Source organism: Solanum stenotomum, chromosome 5 (assembly GCF_019186545.1).
Source record: "Solanum stenotomum isolate F172 chromosome 5, ASM1918654v1, whole genome shotgun sequence".
Classification (NCBI taxonomy): domain Eukaryota; kingdom Viridiplantae; phylum Streptophyta; class Magnoliopsida; order Solanales; family Solanaceae; genus Solanum; species Solanum stenotomum.
The window spans coordinates 61575244-61595494 of record NC_064286.1 but is presented as its reverse complement, the minus strand read 5'-3'; the positions used below and the strand labels follow the sequence as shown (position 1 = coordinate 61595494).

The 20251-nt window shown below is 34.0% G+C and overlaps 5 protein-coding genes and 1 non-coding gene across 9 annotated transcripts in view; 5 read left to right on the top strand and 1 right to left on the bottom strand.

Annotated features, from left to right (window-relative positions):
* The window catches only part of LOC125864940 (tropinone reductase 1), a 116426-nt gene that overhangs the window by 3106 nt on the left and 93069 nt on the right, over positions 1 to 20251 (top strand). The window lies entirely within an intron of this gene.
* TRNAC-GCA (transfer RNA cysteine (anticodon GCA)) lies at positions 1292 to 1363 on the top strand. The gene has a single exon. It is a non-coding gene; the product is annotated as a tRNA-Cys (tRNA).
* Positions 2342 to 2746, top strand: LOC125864223 (uncharacterized). The gene has a single exon (XM_049544136.1). It carries the CDS (start codon positions 2342 to 2344, stop codon positions 2744 to 2746), a length of 405 nt encoding a protein of 134 aa, XP_049400093.1.
* Positions 4363 to 4956, top strand: LOC125864942 (uncharacterized). Its single transcript, XM_049545077.1, has one exon. The coding sequence runs from the start codon at positions 4369 to 4371 to the stop codon at positions 4945 to 4947; it is 579 nt and encodes a 192-aa protein (XP_049401034.1). The 5' UTR covers positions 4363 to 4368; the 3' UTR covers positions 4948 to 4956.
* Positions 6237 to 12578, bottom strand: LOC125864937 (sucrose-phosphatase 2). 3 transcript variants are annotated; one of them, XM_049545068.1, is made up of 9 exons: positions 12420 to 12578; positions 10468 to 10550; positions 10099 to 10398; positions 9828 to 9929; positions 9468 to 9662; positions 9077 to 9367; positions 8114 to 8300; positions 6685 to 6731; positions 6237 to 6596 (listed from the first exon to the last, which is right to left on the bottom strand). In XM_049545068.1, exons 2-9 carry the CDS (start codon positions 10525 to 10527, stop codon positions 6501 to 6503), a joined length of 1278 nt encoding a protein of 425 aa, XP_049401025.1. In that variant the 5' UTR covers positions 10528 to 10550; positions 12420 to 12578; the 3' UTR covers positions 6237 to 6500. The 3 variants fall into 3 exon arrangements, with proteins under 3 accessions (XP_049401025.1, XP_049401028.1, XP_049401026.1); XM_049545071.1 differs by lacking the exon at positions 12420 to 12578 and adding an exon at positions 12180 to 12201; XM_049545069.1 differs by lacking the exon at positions 12420 to 12578 and adding an exon at positions 12094 to 12116.
* LOC125864929 (prolycopene isomerase, chloroplastic) lies at positions 13283 to 19411 on the top strand. 2 transcript variants are annotated; one of them, XM_049545057.1, is made up of 14 exons: positions 13283 to 13675; positions 13766 to 14338; positions 15700 to 15906; positions 15997 to 16096; positions 16498 to 16580; positions 16668 to 16724; positions 16805 to 16957; positions 17544 to 17622; positions 17752 to 17900; positions 17978 to 18112; positions 18216 to 18329; positions 18478 to 18588; positions 18688 to 18796; positions 19208 to 19411. In XM_049545057.1, the coding sequence occupies exons 2-14, from the start codon at positions 13862 to 13864 to the stop codon at positions 19279 to 19281; spliced, it is 1848 nt and encodes a 615-aa protein (XP_049401014.1). In that variant the 5' UTR covers positions 13283 to 13675; positions 13766 to 13861; the 3' UTR covers positions 19282 to 19411. The 2 variants fall into 2 exon arrangements, with proteins under 2 accessions (XP_049401014.1, XP_049401013.1); XM_049545056.1 differs by having other exon boundaries at positions 13760 to 14338.

Sequence of the window (20251 nt, the reverse complement as noted above, 5' to 3'; positions counted from 1 at the left end):
TTAAAATATTTTAAAAATATATAAAAAATTTATGATTAAAAATAGACTAATTTATTTTAATGAATCTCAAAATTTAAAAAAATGTCACATAAATTAAGATTGATATTAAATATAAAATAAACATAAATTAAGACGGAAAGATTAAACCCTTACACTAAAGTAGCTTATATCTTTAGAAAAAAATATTACTAGTATTATTATATTTAAAACTTTAACATCACATGACTAGGGTGGCGTGGGAAGGGAGTAAAGGCAGAGTCTCGGCCCTCATTATACCCAATTTTTTAGAAAAAATATTCACCGTTTCAATTTATTTATCTTTACTTTTCTCGATTACAATTTAACTAACTTTGTACATCAATTTATGTCTCCGTAAATAGAAATACTGAACTGAATGTGTCATTATCAAAACGCAATATCTGCCTCTAAATTCAATTTGCTGAATGCATCTTTGATATGCGGAACGAAATACGTAAAATTATTTTAATTTTTATCCCTCGTATCAAACGACAATCAGACACCTACTTCCAATAGATGATGCATGATATTATTATTATTCCTGAAAAAGTGGGAAATTGGTGAGGCGGCAAATGAATTTAATTGTCCCATAAAACACAAGTTTTCATGAGGGATATTTTTATTGTATATATATAAAATATATTATTATTGTAGGTATAGAAGTTGGCTGGGTATTCAAGTGTCATGTTTACGTAAGAAATTAGAATTTTGAATTTATTAGCTCTAAATTTTAATAAATTATGAGTTTATAAGTAAGGAATAACTTATTAAATTCTAAATAAATAATTTATACATAATATAAAAATAAAATTTAAGTTAAAAGTTATTAAATTATATTGCATTTGTAAACAAAACTATGGCTTTAACTAAACTCACAAGATATTTATGTTTCGAATAGGAGGGGGGAAAGAATGTTGTAGTCACTCGTATCCAAATTTATATGGAACTATTAGAATTTTGAGATTCTAAAATTCTAAATTTTGATGCAAATTTAAAAGCTTTAAGATTTTTTGAAACGAACATTACATATTTAAAAACTACATAAAAATTACTATAAATCACATTATTAATAACTTTAAATTTCACATACATAAAGAAATTTCAATTAAAAAATTTTTAGTTGACTCTCAAAATTTCTATTGTGTCATATAAATCGAAACGGAGAAAATGATAAATGTATCTAGTCTAAGCATATACTTAAATGCAACAAACAACAAATTTTTTTTATAATTGTTTGGTTATCTAAAATATTATAGTTGCATTTAACATCAAAGGGTCCATAGCTCAGTGGTAGAGCATTTGACTGCAGATCAAGAGGTCACCGGTTCGAACCCGGTTGGGCCCTTTTTAATTTATGTAATTTTATTATTCTTTCTTTAATTTTTTCGAGGAAACTCTATGATTTATTACTAGGAAAAGAAATTGATACAAAAGTTTACTAGATCTTAATAAATATAAAATGTCAAATTATTTGGAGGCATTCTTATTTTGTGTATATATTATATTTAAATATATTCTTACCTTAACGTAATTATAGTAATTAAATTAATATGATTTAAATTTAATGTAAGTATTTTGTTGTTATCGCTTAAATAGTTTTCTCCTTTCCTTTATGGAAATAATCTTTAAATTTAGTTCAGTTTCTATATCACCCTATATGATCTCTCAATTGTCTATCCTTTCTAGATAGGGTTCCTTAGCAGTAACTTTCAACACTTGAGATATGAATATTTTCTGAATTTCATATAAAACTATTTACTTATCTAAAATTCATTTTTAACTTATCAAAAAAGTTAACCGAAGAAACTGAAATGTTAAAAAAGGGAATTAAGCTAGTTATAATATTCTAGACAAATAAAATGAAATTGGGGAAATTTTGACACATGTAAATTGTAAAGTACTATAACACTAAATTTAAAAATTCTAACAAACAACTTGACCTATAACCCACACCCGCCTTGTAATAAGGCCAAAATATTCACCTTTAGACAATCTATTTTCTTGGATCTCCATATAAACTTCTCATTCTTCCTAAATATAAATACAACCCTAGTTAAATCATTTCATCTTTCCCTCATAATAATAAATTATCATTTTTTTTCCTTTTTTCTTCCTTGTGAATCAATAAAAGAAGAAAAAGGAAAAAAAAATGGCTCTCCACTACCAAGTCTTACTTGTCATTTCCCTTTCTTTTCTTGTTTTTCAATTCAACATTGCTTCCCCCACCCCCTCCCCTACCCCCTCCCCAATAGGTATTTCCTACATATCATCATCGCCAAACGGCTCACCATCACCATCACCATCATCATCGTTAAATCTTGAAATGCCAAATGGCAATGTTCAATTAGGCAACAAAGAGTCGGTCAACAATTACGTTGACTCACTTATGGAAACCACCGTTACAAAAACGGAGCAATTTCTCAATAATGTTGTTGAAAAACGTCTAATTGATCCCGCAGCTGACGCATTTGTTAAAGATTGTCTTTTAGTATGCAAAGAAGTGTACGAAAACGCAGTCGATGCGATGAAAAAAACAATGGTAGATGTTGATAGTGGAGCTTATTATAGTGCAAATGTTGACCTTAGTGCATTGTCTACTGATTTAGAAACTTGCATGGATTGTGTTAAAGAAATTTATGGTGATGATCAAGAATTTATTAAATTTGATGATTGGGCAGGAAAAGTTACTGTTGATGCCATGGAAAAGATTGTGGGCTTTAGCAGTTAAAAAAAATAAATTAACTTATATACGCTGACAGTAATTATAAAAAAAAAAGATTGCTTATACACTATTAGTATGTTTTGTTTCATAGTAACATTCACGGTCTTTTTTTTTAATGATATTAATTGTAATTATATTTTGAGTAACCTGATAACGTAAAAAAATACTATTGTATCCTCAATGCATAAAAGTTAAAGCTTTTCAATTTATTAAGGTTGTTTGGGTGGAATTTAATTATAATTATGATAACCTGGATAATTTGATTTTTTAATTAATGTTCTAATTTTGATAACTTGTTGGGTTTTGTTATTAAAGGGAAAAATTCGTTCAATAAAACAGTTTTATTGGTAACAATATAATTTATGTTGTATTATACATGTTTTTAGCAATTTTTATTTTAAAACTTTTGTTAGAGCATATTTTACACGTCAAACAAGCAATATTTTGAAACGATTTAACTTATATTCACCAATACCTAGTCTTGTTGTATTTGTACTTTCTTTTAAATATATTTCTACCTGTATAATGTGTTAGTATGATATAATTGAGACTTTTTTGGATTTGTCGAAGTCATAATACTCTATCATACGAGTATATTTTAATCAAAGTTGAACAAACTATGATTACCAATTTACCATACCACAAAATACCGAAATTGAACTTCAAACAACCGAATCATACCGAATTAACTTGATATGGTAATGATATAGTAATAGTTTTTAACACACAAATATGAAAATTACGATATCAAAGTTTCAAATATCGTACTATATCATACCACGCCCATCCCTACCGTCACATGATAATATCGTTTTTTTTTAAAAAAAAAGTGATTCCAGTACAACTGCTTCAATATATAACATATATTTAGATGTTAATTTCTTAAATATTATGTCTCAAATAATTTTGATAGGAGGCAAGCAAAATTGTTTCCTTGAATATTCTAAGATAATTCTTACTTTTTGAAACTAGTTTTTATAAAAATTGAGTTAGGTTCAATATCTATTTCGTAACACATTTGGTTTTCGAACAAAAATATTTTAACACACTCGGTATATTAGATATGAGGCGAAAGATTTAATCAAAAAACGTCTAGTAAATCGTATTAAGTAAAACTACACTAGACACAACATATGCATTATATAATTTATAAACCAAACATATCACTTATTGCACAAAAACAGTAGCAGATGGATGCATCCGAGAGGAGAGGGATAGGGATGTATCTGCGAGAGGGAAGTGATGTATCCAAAGGAATTTTTTTAAAATGATAGGAAATTTTAGAGATTATGATAAATTAAGAGATATATTTTGATAATTTTTCTGAAATTTAAAGGACCACAACTACACTGGTATATATATAATGAACACCATTAATTAATTTGATTCAATATTGTGTGAGTGGTTGAGTTTGTATGGCAAAGAGAAAAAAATCTATCATCCTATATATAATAAACAAGTTTTGTCAAATGAAGTTTAATAATAATCACTTGAAAATCTATATTTAAGCATAGCCAATAAACAAATTAACACATTTTTATCTATAAATACACTCCCAATGAATTTCCACAATTTCACATCTTTCTTTTCCCCATTATCTTTCTTTTTAATAAATTAAAAGAAAGACAATGACATTTTTTAACAAAATTATTATTGTATTTACCATTTCTTTATTCCTTACAACAATTCCTTCTAAGGCATATAATATTCAACCCAAAACCCATGCACCTTCCCATGCACCAATTAAACCATCCTCATCCTCATCCTCGTCCTCGTATGTAGCCCCTAAGGCAACTATTGAAATTCCGAAAAATATACCTACCGTCCCAAATACTAGAGATGTATCCGTATTTATCAACTCGATGATGGAAGCAACGATGACAAAGACAGAAGAATTTATCGCGAATGTGATTGAACAACGTCTAGAGGAACCAGATACTGACATTTACGCGACGAATTGTTTAGAGACATGTAAATCAGTGCATCAAGATGCTGTAGATGCAATGAAGAAAGCTGAAGAAGATGTGAAAGCAAAAGATTATTATAAAGCAAATTTGGATATTAGTGCAATGACAACAGATATTGATACTTGCAATGAATGTGCTATTTCAATATATGGAGAGGATACTGAATTTAGGCAATTTGATAATTGGATTCAAGGGGTTGCTAGTGAGTGCCTTGAAAAGATTAGTGCCTTAACTAAATAAATTTGGTAAATGTTGTTGATATTAAATATGGAAAGATTTGGTGATGAAATCTTGTAACAACCAAAATATTTGGATTAACAAAAGGAACAACACTATATGATAGTGCTTGATCTTTTAATGTGCTATTTTTATTTTTATTTATTTATTTGCTTTTCTCGAATGTCCTGAATTTACACGTGCTTTTATATCAATCGTGATTAGGGAAAATTCAGATGCACAATAGAGTACTTAATGATAGGTTAAATGTTGGGAGACAAAACTTAGAATCTAAAGGCTTTAGGTTAAGCAGGGCTAAAACAAAGAGTAGCTTGAGTACTTAAGGGTGTACCATGTACTTAGTGCGAGTTGCTTAGAATTTTTTAAATATCAAATTAAACCAATTGTGTTAGGATTATTTTAGATTTACAATCCAAACCAAATACATAAAAGTCAAATTTTTCAACCGCTTGGGGACGTGATGTCACACGTCATATTAGATCGGGATGAGTGAAATAAAGACTCGCGTCTGAAAAATTGTGTGGCTTAAAGGTAAGTTCTACAAAGTAGTTGTTAGATTCATATTGATGTATGGAGAAAATTGCTTGTTAGTCAAGAATGTACATGCTCAAAAGAAAAATGTTGCGAAAATGAGATACTCAGATAGATGTATGAGCACATAATTAAGGAGAAATAAAATTAGGAACGAAGTTATACAATACAAGGTGGGAATGACCTCCATGACCGATAAAATGAGGAAAACGAGACTGATATAGTTCAGACTTGAGAAGAATTGAGTTAGCTATAACAAGTTTTAGGAGAAGCAAAAGTAGGCCAAAGAAAAACTTGGGGGAGAGGTAAGATAATTAAATTAGACATGTCACATCTTTAACTTATTGTGAACATGACCCTAAATAGAAATTGTGTAATTTCACGACCGAAATTAGGTTAATATGTAGTCTAAGTATTGCTACATTTTTAAATGAAAAAGGTAGGGGATCTATCTCCTCTACTCTATATTTGTAATATCAACTAATCGTCGAGTAATATCTTATTTTTCATTTTTCACTATTACATGTTGCTTCATTTGCTCCGTGTATCTTTTTATTGTGACATTATTTTTCTTCCAAACCTATTTTGATTACACTTTTTTGAGCCGAGTGTCAATTAAAAATAACCTCTTCCCCACAAAAATAGAGATAAGGTCTTAGTATATCCTACTCTTCCCAAACCCCACCCGGAAAATATAGTTTTGTGACTTTAATGTTGTAGTGGATGAAGTTCAGTAGTTACTTCAATGTTCTTGATTTTGTAACTTAAATATGCAATAATTTGCAACAATCTCATCTTGAATTCTGAATCAAATACAAGAACAACTATAGATACTAATATACTTCTTTATACTACACAAAATATAAAGCCATCTTCACTGGTTTAGATGGCAATACATTGATTATCAAAGAAGGAGAAAGTTAGTACATTGATTATCAACTATAGTTTATAAGTTGTGTTTATTCTGGGTGTGAACTGGTAAAAGGGGTGCTGAATTTTCAGAGTTAATACACTGAGATGACAATCTAAAAGAACCAGGTTGCGGAGTCACTTGATGCATCACCGTGCAGCCAGGTCTGATGTACGTGAGTCCAAGTGAGCCCGTCTGCAACAGTCTTATTCTGCGAGTAAAGAGGAGATTACAACAGGCTTCAGTTGTATGATTTTTACGTGGAAAAATTCCTTCGGTCTGTAAAGTTGAAATTTTACCTTTGAACTTAATAGGACTGTGGTTATGCAGCATCGCATGTCTTCACCTGCACGAATTAGCAATTTGTTAGACAGAAATCGCGAAAACAATAAGAAAAAATATGAGAACGAAAATGCAAGTGTTGCATAAGCATTGATTAGTCCTGCTTGCTAACAAATTGGTGGTTACTTATGACAGCCCCCCTTTTCCTTCAGAGACTAACAGTTAAGTCCATTTGTTGCAGGTAACGACAAGCAGCTAACAAATGGAGATGCTCCGCTACTGTGCTGATCCAATACTGACAGACCATTAACGACCTTATGAAAGGAGTATAATGGCATGAAATATCTGAAGCTACACTACATGAACTCATCTCACATCCCATCAGAAGCAGGAATACGCATGATACTTTACCTAAACTTGACTACCTACGGTGAAATCAGATAGGAAAATAGGGAGCGTATTCGGTGGTAAGACTATTCTGGTTAGACTTTCTTAGCAGACCAAAGCTGTGTAGGCACTGTAATCCAATGATTAGGGGCTAAAATATTACAATTGTAGCACCTAAACCTCACACAAGCTCAACTGAAAAAGCTAGATGCTTGACTCATTACTATGCTCGACTCTCTATGCTTCAACTACCAATATCCACAGTTGAAGCTTGAAGAGGTTTTGTAAGGCTTAACAGTGGATTTGGTGTATGCTCTAGAAGTTCCGTAGGATAAGGAACAGCTGATTCCGTGTATGGTTGGTAGATTATGATGGTGGTGATTGCAGGACTGTGCAAGTAATTCTGCTGTATGATTGAGATAGCAAAGAGAAAGCAAACCAGCGGAATGAGCCAAAATAATTATCTTATTTAAGGCATATTTAAGAATAGCTTCGGGCATCAGCTATTTCCTAATAGTCGTCTCTGGTGCTGGAATACAGCTTCAACATCAACATGTACAGATCCTGACGTCAAATGAAGTTTACATGCTTGAAATGAATGAACAAAAGATTTCTATTTCAAAAATAACAACTAGGCCTCAATCCCAAAAGATTTCTACTTCAATAACATAAGTAATATCTCTTTACCCCATCTCCGTTTAAGATGTGAATTTGAAATGTAAGCAGATCTAATACCAAGTTATATTAATGAACTACAGAGTCTTGGGTACCTCCTTAAGCCTCTTCACAAAATTACTTCACTACCATGGAAGGAAGAAAAACATATCTTCATTAAGATGAAGAGCAGATCCAATAAAAGGGTGTTTGAGTCACACAAACACACCGAGGGAGGGCCAGAATTTAGTAAATGAGGTTGGAAGTATTACGTCGAAGGCACAGTGTGGGAAAAGCATGTGATAGATTGTAAAAAAAAGCGAAGAGAAACACAGTGACATTTAGAAGCATGTACAAAGTTGAGAGCAAAATGAAAGACCGGCTCATGAGGTAACATATACTCACCAGAGAGCTCCCACTTCTTGAAACTCACTAACCATGAGTCTGAACCAACCTGTGAAGGTAAAACTTGATCGACCCAAACACGATATTGTTTCCCCTGCTTGTCAGCATGACATGTTCCGAATGAAGTTACACATTCCTGAAGGGATTTCTCAACACCAGATGGGTGAACAAAAGTACCAGATGGTCTCTGCAGCAACAGAAGAGTTAAAAAAAAATAAGGATCTCCAGCCACAATGAGAAGCAATGGCCTCAATTAAACCCAGCTCTCACCTTCAGCATCCCACTCAACCATAAAAACAAAAACCAGAGAGAGTACATGGAACGTATAGGATATCACTTCTTTTTAATTGAGCATGTAATACTGCTTTATAGTTTGTTACTTTAAGTTCATATATGTAGCTACCACAAATAGAACTATACAGCCTTCTCTTTATGGTGGTGGAGAGAGTCAAGATTCTCTTTATGATGGTGGAGAGAGTTCAGTAACACAAGGAGGATACCTCAATTGAAGTAATACGTAAAAAAACACAAAATAGTGCTTATATTCTGTCCAGACTTGGGGAGGAAAAATTCTTTAGAATGCACGGTTAAATTCATAAACGAAAATACGAAATACACATCACTACACATAAGACAAGAAATTACAGTAGGTATAGGGTACTAAACATACACACACTGCTTTCAGGTTTGACAGATAATGCTCAGAATGCTCAATTTCTCCACGCCTCCATTTCTCAAAAAACAGGTAAAATTTGACAACTTCATAGGCAGGAACAAAGTAACACAAGGAGGATACCTCAATTGAAGTAATACGTAAAAAAACAAATAGTGCTTATATTCTGTCCAGACTTGGGGAGGAAAAATTCTTTCGAATGCACGGTTAAATTCATAAACGAAAATACGAAATACACATCACTACACATAAGACAAGAAATTACAGTAGGTATAGGGTACTAAACATACACACACTGCTTTCAGGTTTGACAGATAATGCTCAGAATGCTCAATTTCTCCACGCCTCCATTTCTCAAAAAACAGGTAAAATTTGACAACTTCATAGGCAGGAACAAAGTTGTCCATCTTGCAATCTGACAAATCCGTAACGTCTCTTGGGGAGGTACTTGGACCTAGTTTGAAATGACGAATGGCTTGTATGATACCGGCGGCACACCTCTCTGATGCATGAATTACTTTGGGATTATTTTTTGCATTTGCAGCATGCCACTGCAGTAATTCCTCCTGCGCATTAGCTACCTGTAAAGTGACTGTACATTTTCAGAGTACTTGTCATCACAAACATGAGAATATATTACCCGATTATAAAGATATGTTGGATAATAGCTGAACCACCAACCATTACACCATACACATCTGGGATACTGAATAATTCAGCGTCATTCCCGGAGTCACCGCAGGCAAGGGTGTTGCTTGGTAATTTTCCCTCGCTCTTCAGTTTCTTAAGCAGATATGCAAGTGCTTGTCCTTTGCCAGCACCTTGTGGTAATATATCTAGATCCATCCCTCCACTGTAAATTATTTTGACATCCAGCTGATGATCACGACAGAAAATAAATGAGATAAAAAAGAAATGAAGCTCAATATGAATCTAAAGAATTGTGTTCACTGGAATCATAGCAAGAACGACATGATTTCATCTTCCTATATGAACCTAGTCATATTGATGCCAAATCTGAAGTGAGAATTTGTATCATACCCCACGTTCTTCCAAGCGCTTGGAAAGAGTTTTCATTATATCTTGAGCTTTCTCTTTCTGAACATAGAAACTGACCTTGTGTGGTCGCTGCTCTGTTTCTGACTGCACGGATCAAAAGAAGTTGCTTTTATAGACATCAATTGCTCAAGTTATGCTTCAGCTTACAAACTATTTTTAAACCATACTTGATTTTCAAGTCATAGAATTCAAATATAATCTTGGTAATTGAAACTGAAGTAACATATGATCTGATGTCAACCCATAAATGTACCTGCAGACTGAGTTCAGGAAACTTGCTCGTCTCCTCTGTTACTATCTTTCTATCCCACTTGTTATTCAGAAATGTTTCCCAACCATCATCAGGCACCATAGCGTTACCATATGTTATTTCAGTTCCCACAGACATAATTGTAATATCTGGGGTTAGCATGGGCTTTTCTTTCCTTAATTCCTTGTAAAGTGTAGGTGATCTCCCAGTAGAGAACACTAACAAAGAGTTATCACGATAATTGGCTTCCCATAAAGCATTGAACCTAAGCAGAGAAAGGTTCTCAGAATCGTGATGATCTACCTGTAAAACAAGGTCTTATGTAAGTGACAGCAGCATATAAAGGAGAAATGACAACTATGACAAACCCACCATTGTATGGTCAAGATCTGAGACTATCATGAGACGTGCAGCACTGGTTAGCCGATCCATGATTGATGTAAATTGGCTTCAACCTGGAACAAGATGGAATAAAAAAGTTGAAGAAGTTCAGAATTATTGCTAAACTTGCCTATCCTCGGGAACACGCAACGATATGCAAAACATAGAACAATAAAAATGGAAGCAATAGAAGATAACATAATATTCTCGAGGATAATAGAGACACATGTTCCTAAAAAATGCTAGCTTTATCATCTTTCAGATAGCACTGATGAGAGCAACATCAAAAGCTTGTCAATTAGAGATAAAGCTCATAAGAGAAATCCACTAGTACACAAAAGCCAGTTTTTTCTCTATATAGTGCAGTAAATGATTGTGACCCAATCATAATATGTCCACAATTACTTATAGAACCCATAAGAATTGTTTGGTTCACGAGCGAGATTTGGTAAGACTATATAACTAGAGATGCGTTTACTGGATATAAATTTTTTATTTTTATCAAGTCTCATTCCAAGGAAAATTCCATCTTAAACAAAATTACCCATGAGGGACACAACGGGCTTTCAGGGTCGAGCATGCTGAGATAGTCAGATGGGACCAGCTAATCCATAATGGTCGAATTATAGAATTCCATCCCTTTTCCCCAATATAAGTTAATTCAATCATAAAGGAACGGATAGGGTAAATGAGTCTCAATGATATTATCTATAAAACAAAAGAACCTAGAGAATGAAAAGTTTGCTGGAGCTAGTAATAGTCCCTAGTATATCAAGCATAGGTATGAACTCTATCCATCAAATTTTAACTCAACATACTCCACAAACAAAGATGGACACCAATAAGAAACGAGAGACAAGAAGAAAGAAATATCTCTGCTGAATATGAAATATTATAGGTTTCAGACCAGCTTCATGAAAACTCATATAGCAGCAAAAAATCTCTTCTTTTATCTCTTTCTTGTGTACCTGTCTTGTTCACGTATCACTAGTTTGAACAAAGCCAGTTTTCGAGGAAGGGGATTCAACCGAACCCCCTTCACTCTGACTAGCTTCGCCCCTGGATACAAGTGTATGGGCAACGATTTATCCATTTCCAACCATAAAAACCTTAAATTAAGGGGCAAATTCCCACTTCAACGTCATAACTCAAATTAATTAAAGATAAATATTACTTGAACAAGCTTGAATTTGACAAATATTTAACAGATTCACAAACTAGCATGTTAAAGTACCAAATCCTCTACAGAGGAAACCTGTCATCTTATCAGTTGTGCACAGTCAAAAAATACGGGATTTGCAAAAAAATTAAGAAAAAGTGGACTATGAAATGGGATGTCCAGAACTTCCATTTTCATTCCAAAGCCATTTCTTGGATTACTACTCCTAAATTCAATAACAACTCATCAAGTCTTCATCAATAAAAGAAACCCCACGAAAAGGGATCTAGGTTTAGAGTCCTGAATCAATCAACATAACATTTTTTACCCAAAATCACCAAAGAAAATCCAAATCAACTCAACCCAACACCAAAATTCAATCAAGTTCATCATCACATCTTCCTCAATATACACAAATAACAAACAGAATCAGATTCTACACACAACTGAATTCTTACTACAAATCCCAATAAAGATTGAACAGATTAGTTAATCCTCAATGATCAGCAGCAAATCTAGTACAAACACATATGGCCCATCACACCTGAAATTTTAACCTATGATCTAACATAATCTTGAACACCCTTTTGCCACTTCACTCTAACAAAGGGATTCAACACTTCATACATATAAAAAACTAATCTTTTCTCGATTCCCACAATATAATTTTCAAAAGGGGTTCCTTCAAGCAAAACACATGTACAAATTAGTCGAGATACATGCAAATTAATCACCAAAATTAAAAGAAATGTACAAAAATGTAAAGAGGAAGCAAAAGGGTTACCTGAAATGGGATTTGGGGAGGTTGAATTGTAGAGTGAGAGCGAAAAAAATGAAATCTTTTTTTGTGTAAAAAGATGGCAAATAGGCAAAAGACAGTTAATCGCGTATAGCCATGTGGATCCCAATTATTTGGCGCTTCTTTTGTAAGCACAAAGCTAACCCAATATGGGATAATATTTTTTTTATTCCTGTCCAAACAAAAAAAAAATCTTTTAAATTTTGATCTTAGATAAAATTAAAAGATTTGGGAAAAAAGAAAAGAAAGGGAATATGCTTTTTGCTGGTAGCTTTGTTTATTATTTTTAATAATACAATATGAAACGATATCGTGTATCATATAATGTCTCATATGGTGTTATTACAGTATTGGATCTATAATTATTGTTATAGACGATCGAAATTAATTTCTATGAATCACAAATAATAATACGGGCCTAACATGATATTGAATTAGCCTTTTGACCACCAATGCTCCGAATGAGGGGTAGGATTCTTTATTTTTCTCTCGAAAAGTTATCTATGTGAAATGTATTCCGAACACGTTGGGATCGTCTTGGAATCTAACCAAACATGTTGGTGGAGCTTTTGACATTACTCCGCGTCCATAGACAGGATTGCTAGGAGAAAGGGTGTTGAACATAAGATCTAGACTAATTTGAGTTCACATCACACAAGATTTATTGTAGAAGAATATAATTTTATTAAATATCGTGTCAAGTCAAATAATGTCACGGAATGAAGGAAGTATATAATTAGTATATACTAGGTTTTATATATTTCCATTATATTGATAATTAAGTTTGACCAAATTGTGTATATCAAAAGCCTTTTAATAAAGTCCAAACCTTTTTGCATATTCACAATCCAATTTCTTCCACCTATAGGAGAAACCTAAAAGATAACTAACCATTAACCAAAGCCAGCAAGCACCAAAAATTTGGCCAGCAAAAAAATGCCATATTGTCTCATTCCTCTGGGAATCACAAAAGTAGAATCATGCCAATCCACTTCTCTTTCCTTTTCAAGCACTACAAACAAGGGAAGAGCCCTTCACTTTGCTCATACCCACCTCATCAAAATCCACCTAAATACTTCTCTCACTTTGCTCATATACTCTATTCATCTATATAGGCTAGGCCTAAGAGTTGTCAAGATTCCATTTTTATAGTTGTTGGTGCCTGTAATCTTGGAATTTGAACAATTTAAAGTGACAAGATTCAAGTTTCTACAATTCTCTCTGCTTTTGCAGTTGCAGAAGTAAAGAATTGTCAAGACTCTTGGGTTTTCAGCAATTTAAAGAAAAAAAGATTCAATCTTTTTAATTTCTCTGTATTTTGGCAGCTGCAGAAGTAAAGAATTGGATAGCTTGAAACCCACAAGGCAAAAGTTCAAGTCTTGTTTGGTTAACTTTTCAGGGAGCCCAAAATTTTGTGAAATAGAGAAATGGGTACCTTGAGTTTTATGTTTCCTAATTCACTTCTTGATGGTACCTGCAAGATTGTAGCTTTGGGTGACAGCAAAACCAGATACAATAAACAGGGAAGTTCTTGTTTTGACCCTTTGAGAATTGGAAATTGTACTGATCAGCAGCAGCTTTGTGGCTTGAGTTGGGGGTGGGACAAGGCTAAGGGAAGAAGAGGGGGTACTGTTTCCAATTTGAAAGCAGTTGTAGATGTAGACAAAAAAGTGGAGAGTTATGGAAGTAGTGATGTAGAAGGAAATGAGAGTGGCATCTATGATGCCATTGTTATAGGGTCAGGAATAGGTGGATTGGTGGCAGCGACGCAGCTGGCGGTTAAGGGAGCTAAGGTTTTAGTTCTGGAGAAGTATGTTATTCCTGGTGGAAGCTCCGGCTTTTACGAGAGGGATGGTTATAAGTTTGATGTTGGTTCATCAGTGATGTTTGGATTCAGTGATAAGGTTAGTTGTCTGAATACTTGCTTTCGGTTATTTAGATATCCAAAAAGTAGGAGTTTTGAAGAATTTGAAAGCATTAGTAACACTTGATATGAGGTCAGTGCATTGACTTAGAAAGAGTGGTTGATGTGGATATAAGATGATTTAGTTTAGCTGAAGTTTAGTTGATTGTACAGATTTTGTTCACTACTATAGTCCTTCATATTGAATATTACTTTTAATCACCCTCAAATGTTGTCTGTTGTTGTTTGATTCGACGCAATCAAATTTGCTTCATTGCCTTAGCTATCCATGCAAGTACTCTTTTAAGTAATCTTCCTTTGGAGGAAATACGATTACATTGAAAATATATCTGCTGGTTAATAAGAAAATATTGCAAACTTTTTCAAGTATATGTTTAAGTAATGCACTAGACTAGGAGAAATATGGAAGATATATCAATGATAAAGACCGTCCCATATGGTTTCCTGTCCCTGGCCTTCTTTTGTGATTACATTGTGAAAAGAAGAGAATCGATTTGGACAATGCCCAAAATATAGTATCTAGAGCCTCGGCTTTTATATATGTTGTTGCAATAGAGTAAAACAAATGTCCTTATTCTGACTTATCTCTTCAAACTTCAGTTTCAAATACAGCTGTTTCATTGCATTAGTTCACATGTTTCTGTTGCCACTGCTTGTTATCTTACCATACCCTAATCTGAAATGTCTATCAAAAGGTGCACCTACCTAATTTGCACTGGCATAACTAACAATGTGTTAAGCTTTTATATGATCATAGAGTTGTTCATTTCTTGGAACAGATTTGATGTGTACAAGAATGAAAATCATAGCATCTTACTGAATGTTTCATGGGAATTCATAAACAAACTCACTATGTTCACAACAAAGCATTATTAGGTTGGGTGTAGTGAGGTAACTCCACCTTGCCAACCAACGAGGGGCTTCTCTAACCCCGCATGATCTCTAAAGTTAAGATTTAATAGAGGGCTAGTGGGTCAAATATCTACATGTCTGTTTTCTCGAGTCAGTCTGATGCCCAGGGAGTATCTCAATTTTCCAAGCTCCATAGTCTAAAAGTGCAGAAGTGATTATGTTTCATTCGAGAAAGCATCCAAATATTACCTATGGCTATAATAACTATGTCTTTAACGATTTTTTTGGAATCAAGTATGGTTTTCATTGATAATAACAAGGCCAACTTGGTCATATACAAGAGATATACCAAAAAGGTCATTAACATACTTTATACTGGCCACATGGTGTATGCTTTTTTATATTGTATATGGTCTGCAGTGCTTCCACGTGATTGGACTATTGTTGTTCCTGGTTAGATTTAAACTAATGTCTCGCATCTTTTGACAGGGAAACCTCAATTTAATTACTCAAGCATTGGCAGCAGTAGGACGTAAACTAGAAGTTATACCTGACCCAACAACTGTACATTTCCACCTGCCAAATGACCTTTCTGTTCGTATACACCGAGAATATGATGACTTCATTGAAGAGCTTGTGAGTAAATTTCCACATGAAAAGGAAGGGATTATCAAATTCTACAGTGAATGCTGGAAGGTTCGTCTTCATTAAGGTATCTGCAGGTTTGCTTTAAATTTTGGACTTCTTGATTTACACTCAAATCATTTGTTGAATATGGATGCACAGATCTTTAATTCTCTGAATTCATTGGAACTGAAGTCTTTGGAGGAACCCATCTACCTTTTTGGCCAGTTTTTTAAGAAGCCCCTTGAATGCTTGACTCTTGGTAAGTTTTTCTTTGCTTTAACTTCAAATATAGTATTCCTGGAATCTGCACATATCCATTGGTGGGACTAATTCAAGAATAAGTCACCAATTATGGAGTTACTTTTTAGCCCCCAAGGGCTTTGTTCAAGTGACAAAGGTTGTGGGACTGGTGACTTTGGTCACCGGTTTGAGCCTGCGGCATGCGAGCAAAGGCTGTTATTTAAGTGAAGAATGGTAAAGGGGAAGGACCATTTCCCCGAGTTTTGAACACTGCAGTTGGTCCTAAGTGTTGGCCCCAAACAGATTCTTCAGTCACAAAAACATATAAGAAGTCATCTTTCATGCTGATGCGTGCAGTGTGCAACGTGCTTGAATATCTTACTGTTGAATCTTGATTTATACCATCATTATTCATTACAGCCTACTATTTGCCCCAGAATGCTGGTAGCATCGCTCGGAAGTATATAAAAGATTCCGGGTTGCTGTCCTTTATAGATGCAGAGGTGAGGCAAATAATCTGTGTTACTTATTATCAGCTCTGATGATTTCTTTACCTTTTGAAGAATTCAACTCTATTTTCTCTTTTGCAGTGCTTTATTGTGAGTACAGTTAATGCATTACAAACACCAATGATCAATGCAAGCATGGTAATTCTGCGTATTAACCTTTGGCAGTGTTGTGTTTCTTGATATCCAGTTCCACTTCCTCATCAGTTTTATTTCTGCAGGTTCTATGTGACAGACATTTTGGTGGAATCAACTACCCAGTTGGTGGAGTTGGCGAGATCGCCAAATCCTTAGCAAAAGGATTGGATGATCACGGAAGTCAGATACTTTATAGGGCAAATGTCACAAGTATCATTTTGGACAATGGCAAAGCTGTGAGTCTTCTGTTGTAAGACTATTTTAAAACTTTTATTATGAGTGATTATTCCCATTATGAAATGCAAAAGCTATAGTCTGGTGTTCGTGTTGAATTATTGTAGCCGACACTCTTTAGGCATTCAAGGACTCATGCTTCACACACTCTTAACTGTGGTCAAATCTTCTTTCCATGTGGTATGTCTTTGGTGTTCCTAAATGCATGTCATTTTAAAATGTAAGGTAACATTAGCATGTTAGCGTGTTAAGACATTTTTAAAAAAATTGGATAGTAAGTATATAGAAAAAGAAGAAGAATAGAATGAGGGCAACAAAGAGGGAAGATCAAATGTCTTTTCTTAAAATGTCGTGCTTTGCTATAGCTGATTGTAATTGATATACAGTGTGATATTTTACTTAACACAACATTGTGTAGGTCCTATATCCCCTTTAATTGTATTTCAGTTACTCCCCTGGAGTTTATTCTACTGACGTCTCTACACGTTTACTGTACATACATGACTAATGGTTTCTTGTGTTGCATCTTCGATGGTGACTTTGCCAGTATTGTGCAAGGCCATTTTCTCTAACTCTCTTTTTCTTTAGGTGGGAGTAAAGCTTTCTGACGGAAGGAAGTTTTATGCTAAAACTGTAGTATCGAATGCCACCAGATGGGATACTTTTGGTTAGTTTTCAAGGAATCCAGCATAATTTATATGTTTCCTTGAGATTCTTTCGTCTTAGGGCCAGTACTGCGGTTTTCTTGCACGTATTTGTTTCTCCTTCATCTCATGTCAAGTGTCTTACCTTGTAGGAAAGCTTTTAAAAGCTGAGAATCTACCAAAAGAAGAAGAAAATTTCCAGAAAGCTTATGTAAAAGCACCTTCGTTTCTTTCTATTCACATGGGGGTTAAAGCAGATGTACTCCCACCAGACACTGATTGCCACCATTTTGTCCTCGAGGTACTATGCACTTCAATTGATTTGTTATTTATTTTTTCATCCTTGATGTTCCCCTTCATGATTCCTTTATTTTACAGGATGATTGGACAAATTTGGAGAAACCATATGGAAGTATATTCTTGAGCATTCCAACAGTTCTTGATTCCTCATTGGCCCCAGAAGGACACCATATTCTTCACATTTTTACAACGTCGAGCATTGAAGATTGGGAGGTAAAATCAGTACACTCCCTGAGTGTTGGTAGTAACCTCTTCTACATCTATGTCCCTTTTTCCTTTTTATGGAAATTAAAGTAGTGCCCTTTATCCTTACTAGGGACTCTCTCGGAAAGACTATGAAGCGAAGAAAGAGCTTGTTGCTGAAAGGATTATAAGCAGACTTGAAAAAACACTCTTCCCAGGGCTTAAGTCATCTATTCTCTTTAAGGAGGTTAAACTCGTGATTTTATGAACTCAATAGTTGTTCATAGTGAGCAATATTATCTTTCTTCAGTAGCAAATCCACATGCTCTTATGCTCGCTGAAATAGTTTTGGCCGTGGAGTTTCACCATCTATGTTTTCAATTGAATTCTTGTAGGTGGGAACACCAAAGACCCACAGACGATACCTTGCTCGTGATAGTGGTACCTATGGACCAATGCCACGCGGAACACCTAAGGGACTACTGGGGATGCCTTTCAATACCACTGTAAGTTAATCATCCTTTCAGTATGTAGTTGCGTTATTGTTCTGCTGGTAAATAAAAGCACACAGAATAAACTGTTCCACAATGTTTCTGAGCTTACAGGCTATAGATGGTCTATATTGTGTTGGCGATAGTTGCTTCCCAGGACAAGGTGTTATAGCTGTAGCATTTTCAGGAGTAATGTGCGCTCATCGTGTTGCAGCTGACTTAGGTAAACATGACAGTCCAAATAGTTCATTTTCTGAGCTTGAAAGTCCTTTTATGCAATATCTATTTACACATTCATTAGCTCGACCAAATAGTTATAATGTGGCCTTCAAAAGTGAAAATGAAATGAGTTATTACAACGTCAAGAATTTGTTAGTAAATTTCATTTAGACACTCGAACTATAACATGTTACAACTGAGCACGTGAACCCATGATAAAGTGCCTATTATATAAGATAAGTCAACCACACAAAATATGTCATCTCCTCCTTCAACTATACACATCAGCTTTAATTGGAACAAGGGAGAGGTTTTACGGCTTATTTAGGGGTTGTCGATGTGTTCCGACTTAATTTAAAGTCCATATAAGTAACTGTCTCTGTGGTTATCCGGGAGAAGGTTTTTTCTGTCACAGGGTTTGAAAAAAAATCAGATGTGCTAGACAGTGCTCTTCTTAGGCTACTTGGTTGGTTAAGGACACTAGCATGATATCTACTTGTTAAGCTAAAAAGAATCATTTGACACCAAAAAAAAAAGTTCATTATGTATTTTATTTTATTATTATTTTTTTTTATATCAATAAACTGGAAAATGAGGTTCCAATTGAGGTTCCTCCAGTCAGTATAGAAATCTCACAATTTAATTTTGCAAATTTGCTAATTGTCTTCTCTTTCTTTTCTGCAACTTTCTGTCAAAGTAAGTCAATCTGTTATGCTCAAGGATTTATCATGAATTTGATCTTCACATTTGCATTTATGGATGTGTTTTTTTTACATATAATTCATCCCTTTATGCTCATTAAAAAATAGATATTGACTTTAGTTGTATTCTTAGTGGAAATATCATACATATGTATACAATTTTAGGTGTTCAATAATCAAAAGGAAGATATTGAAACTTTAACTGTCATAACTAAGTGTTTTACATATAAGTTTTAACATATATATATATATTAAGAATATATAATACCAAAAACAAGACTGAAGTATAGATTGTTTTGTGCAGTGCTTAAAATTCAATGTTAAGCTGAAAAAGAAACAGTTTTTAGCTAAGTTCTCTTGTTCACAAATAGATTCATAAATTTTAAGTTTTAACCAAACAGATCAAGAATAGCATCAGAAGGCGTAAACAGTAAAAACACAGGAATTTATCATTTTTATTCCCAATCCTCACGAACAGTGGTGAGGTCAGGATTTTCACTAATGAGGTTCAAAATATAAAGAAGTAAAAACACACGAAGAAGTCAAAGTGAGATTCAACATCTACTATGTATACATAAAAGAAACTGAACCTTGTTTATACCGTGTAGTTTCCGTCCATCTGGTAACAATCAGATCCATAGTTATGAAACAAAAAGAAAATTCCCAGGTATATGTTGTATGTTACATTGATGCAGAAAATCACTTGTGAAAACATAGCTACTCTAGTCCCCTACATAGGCTGAAGCAATAACAATACA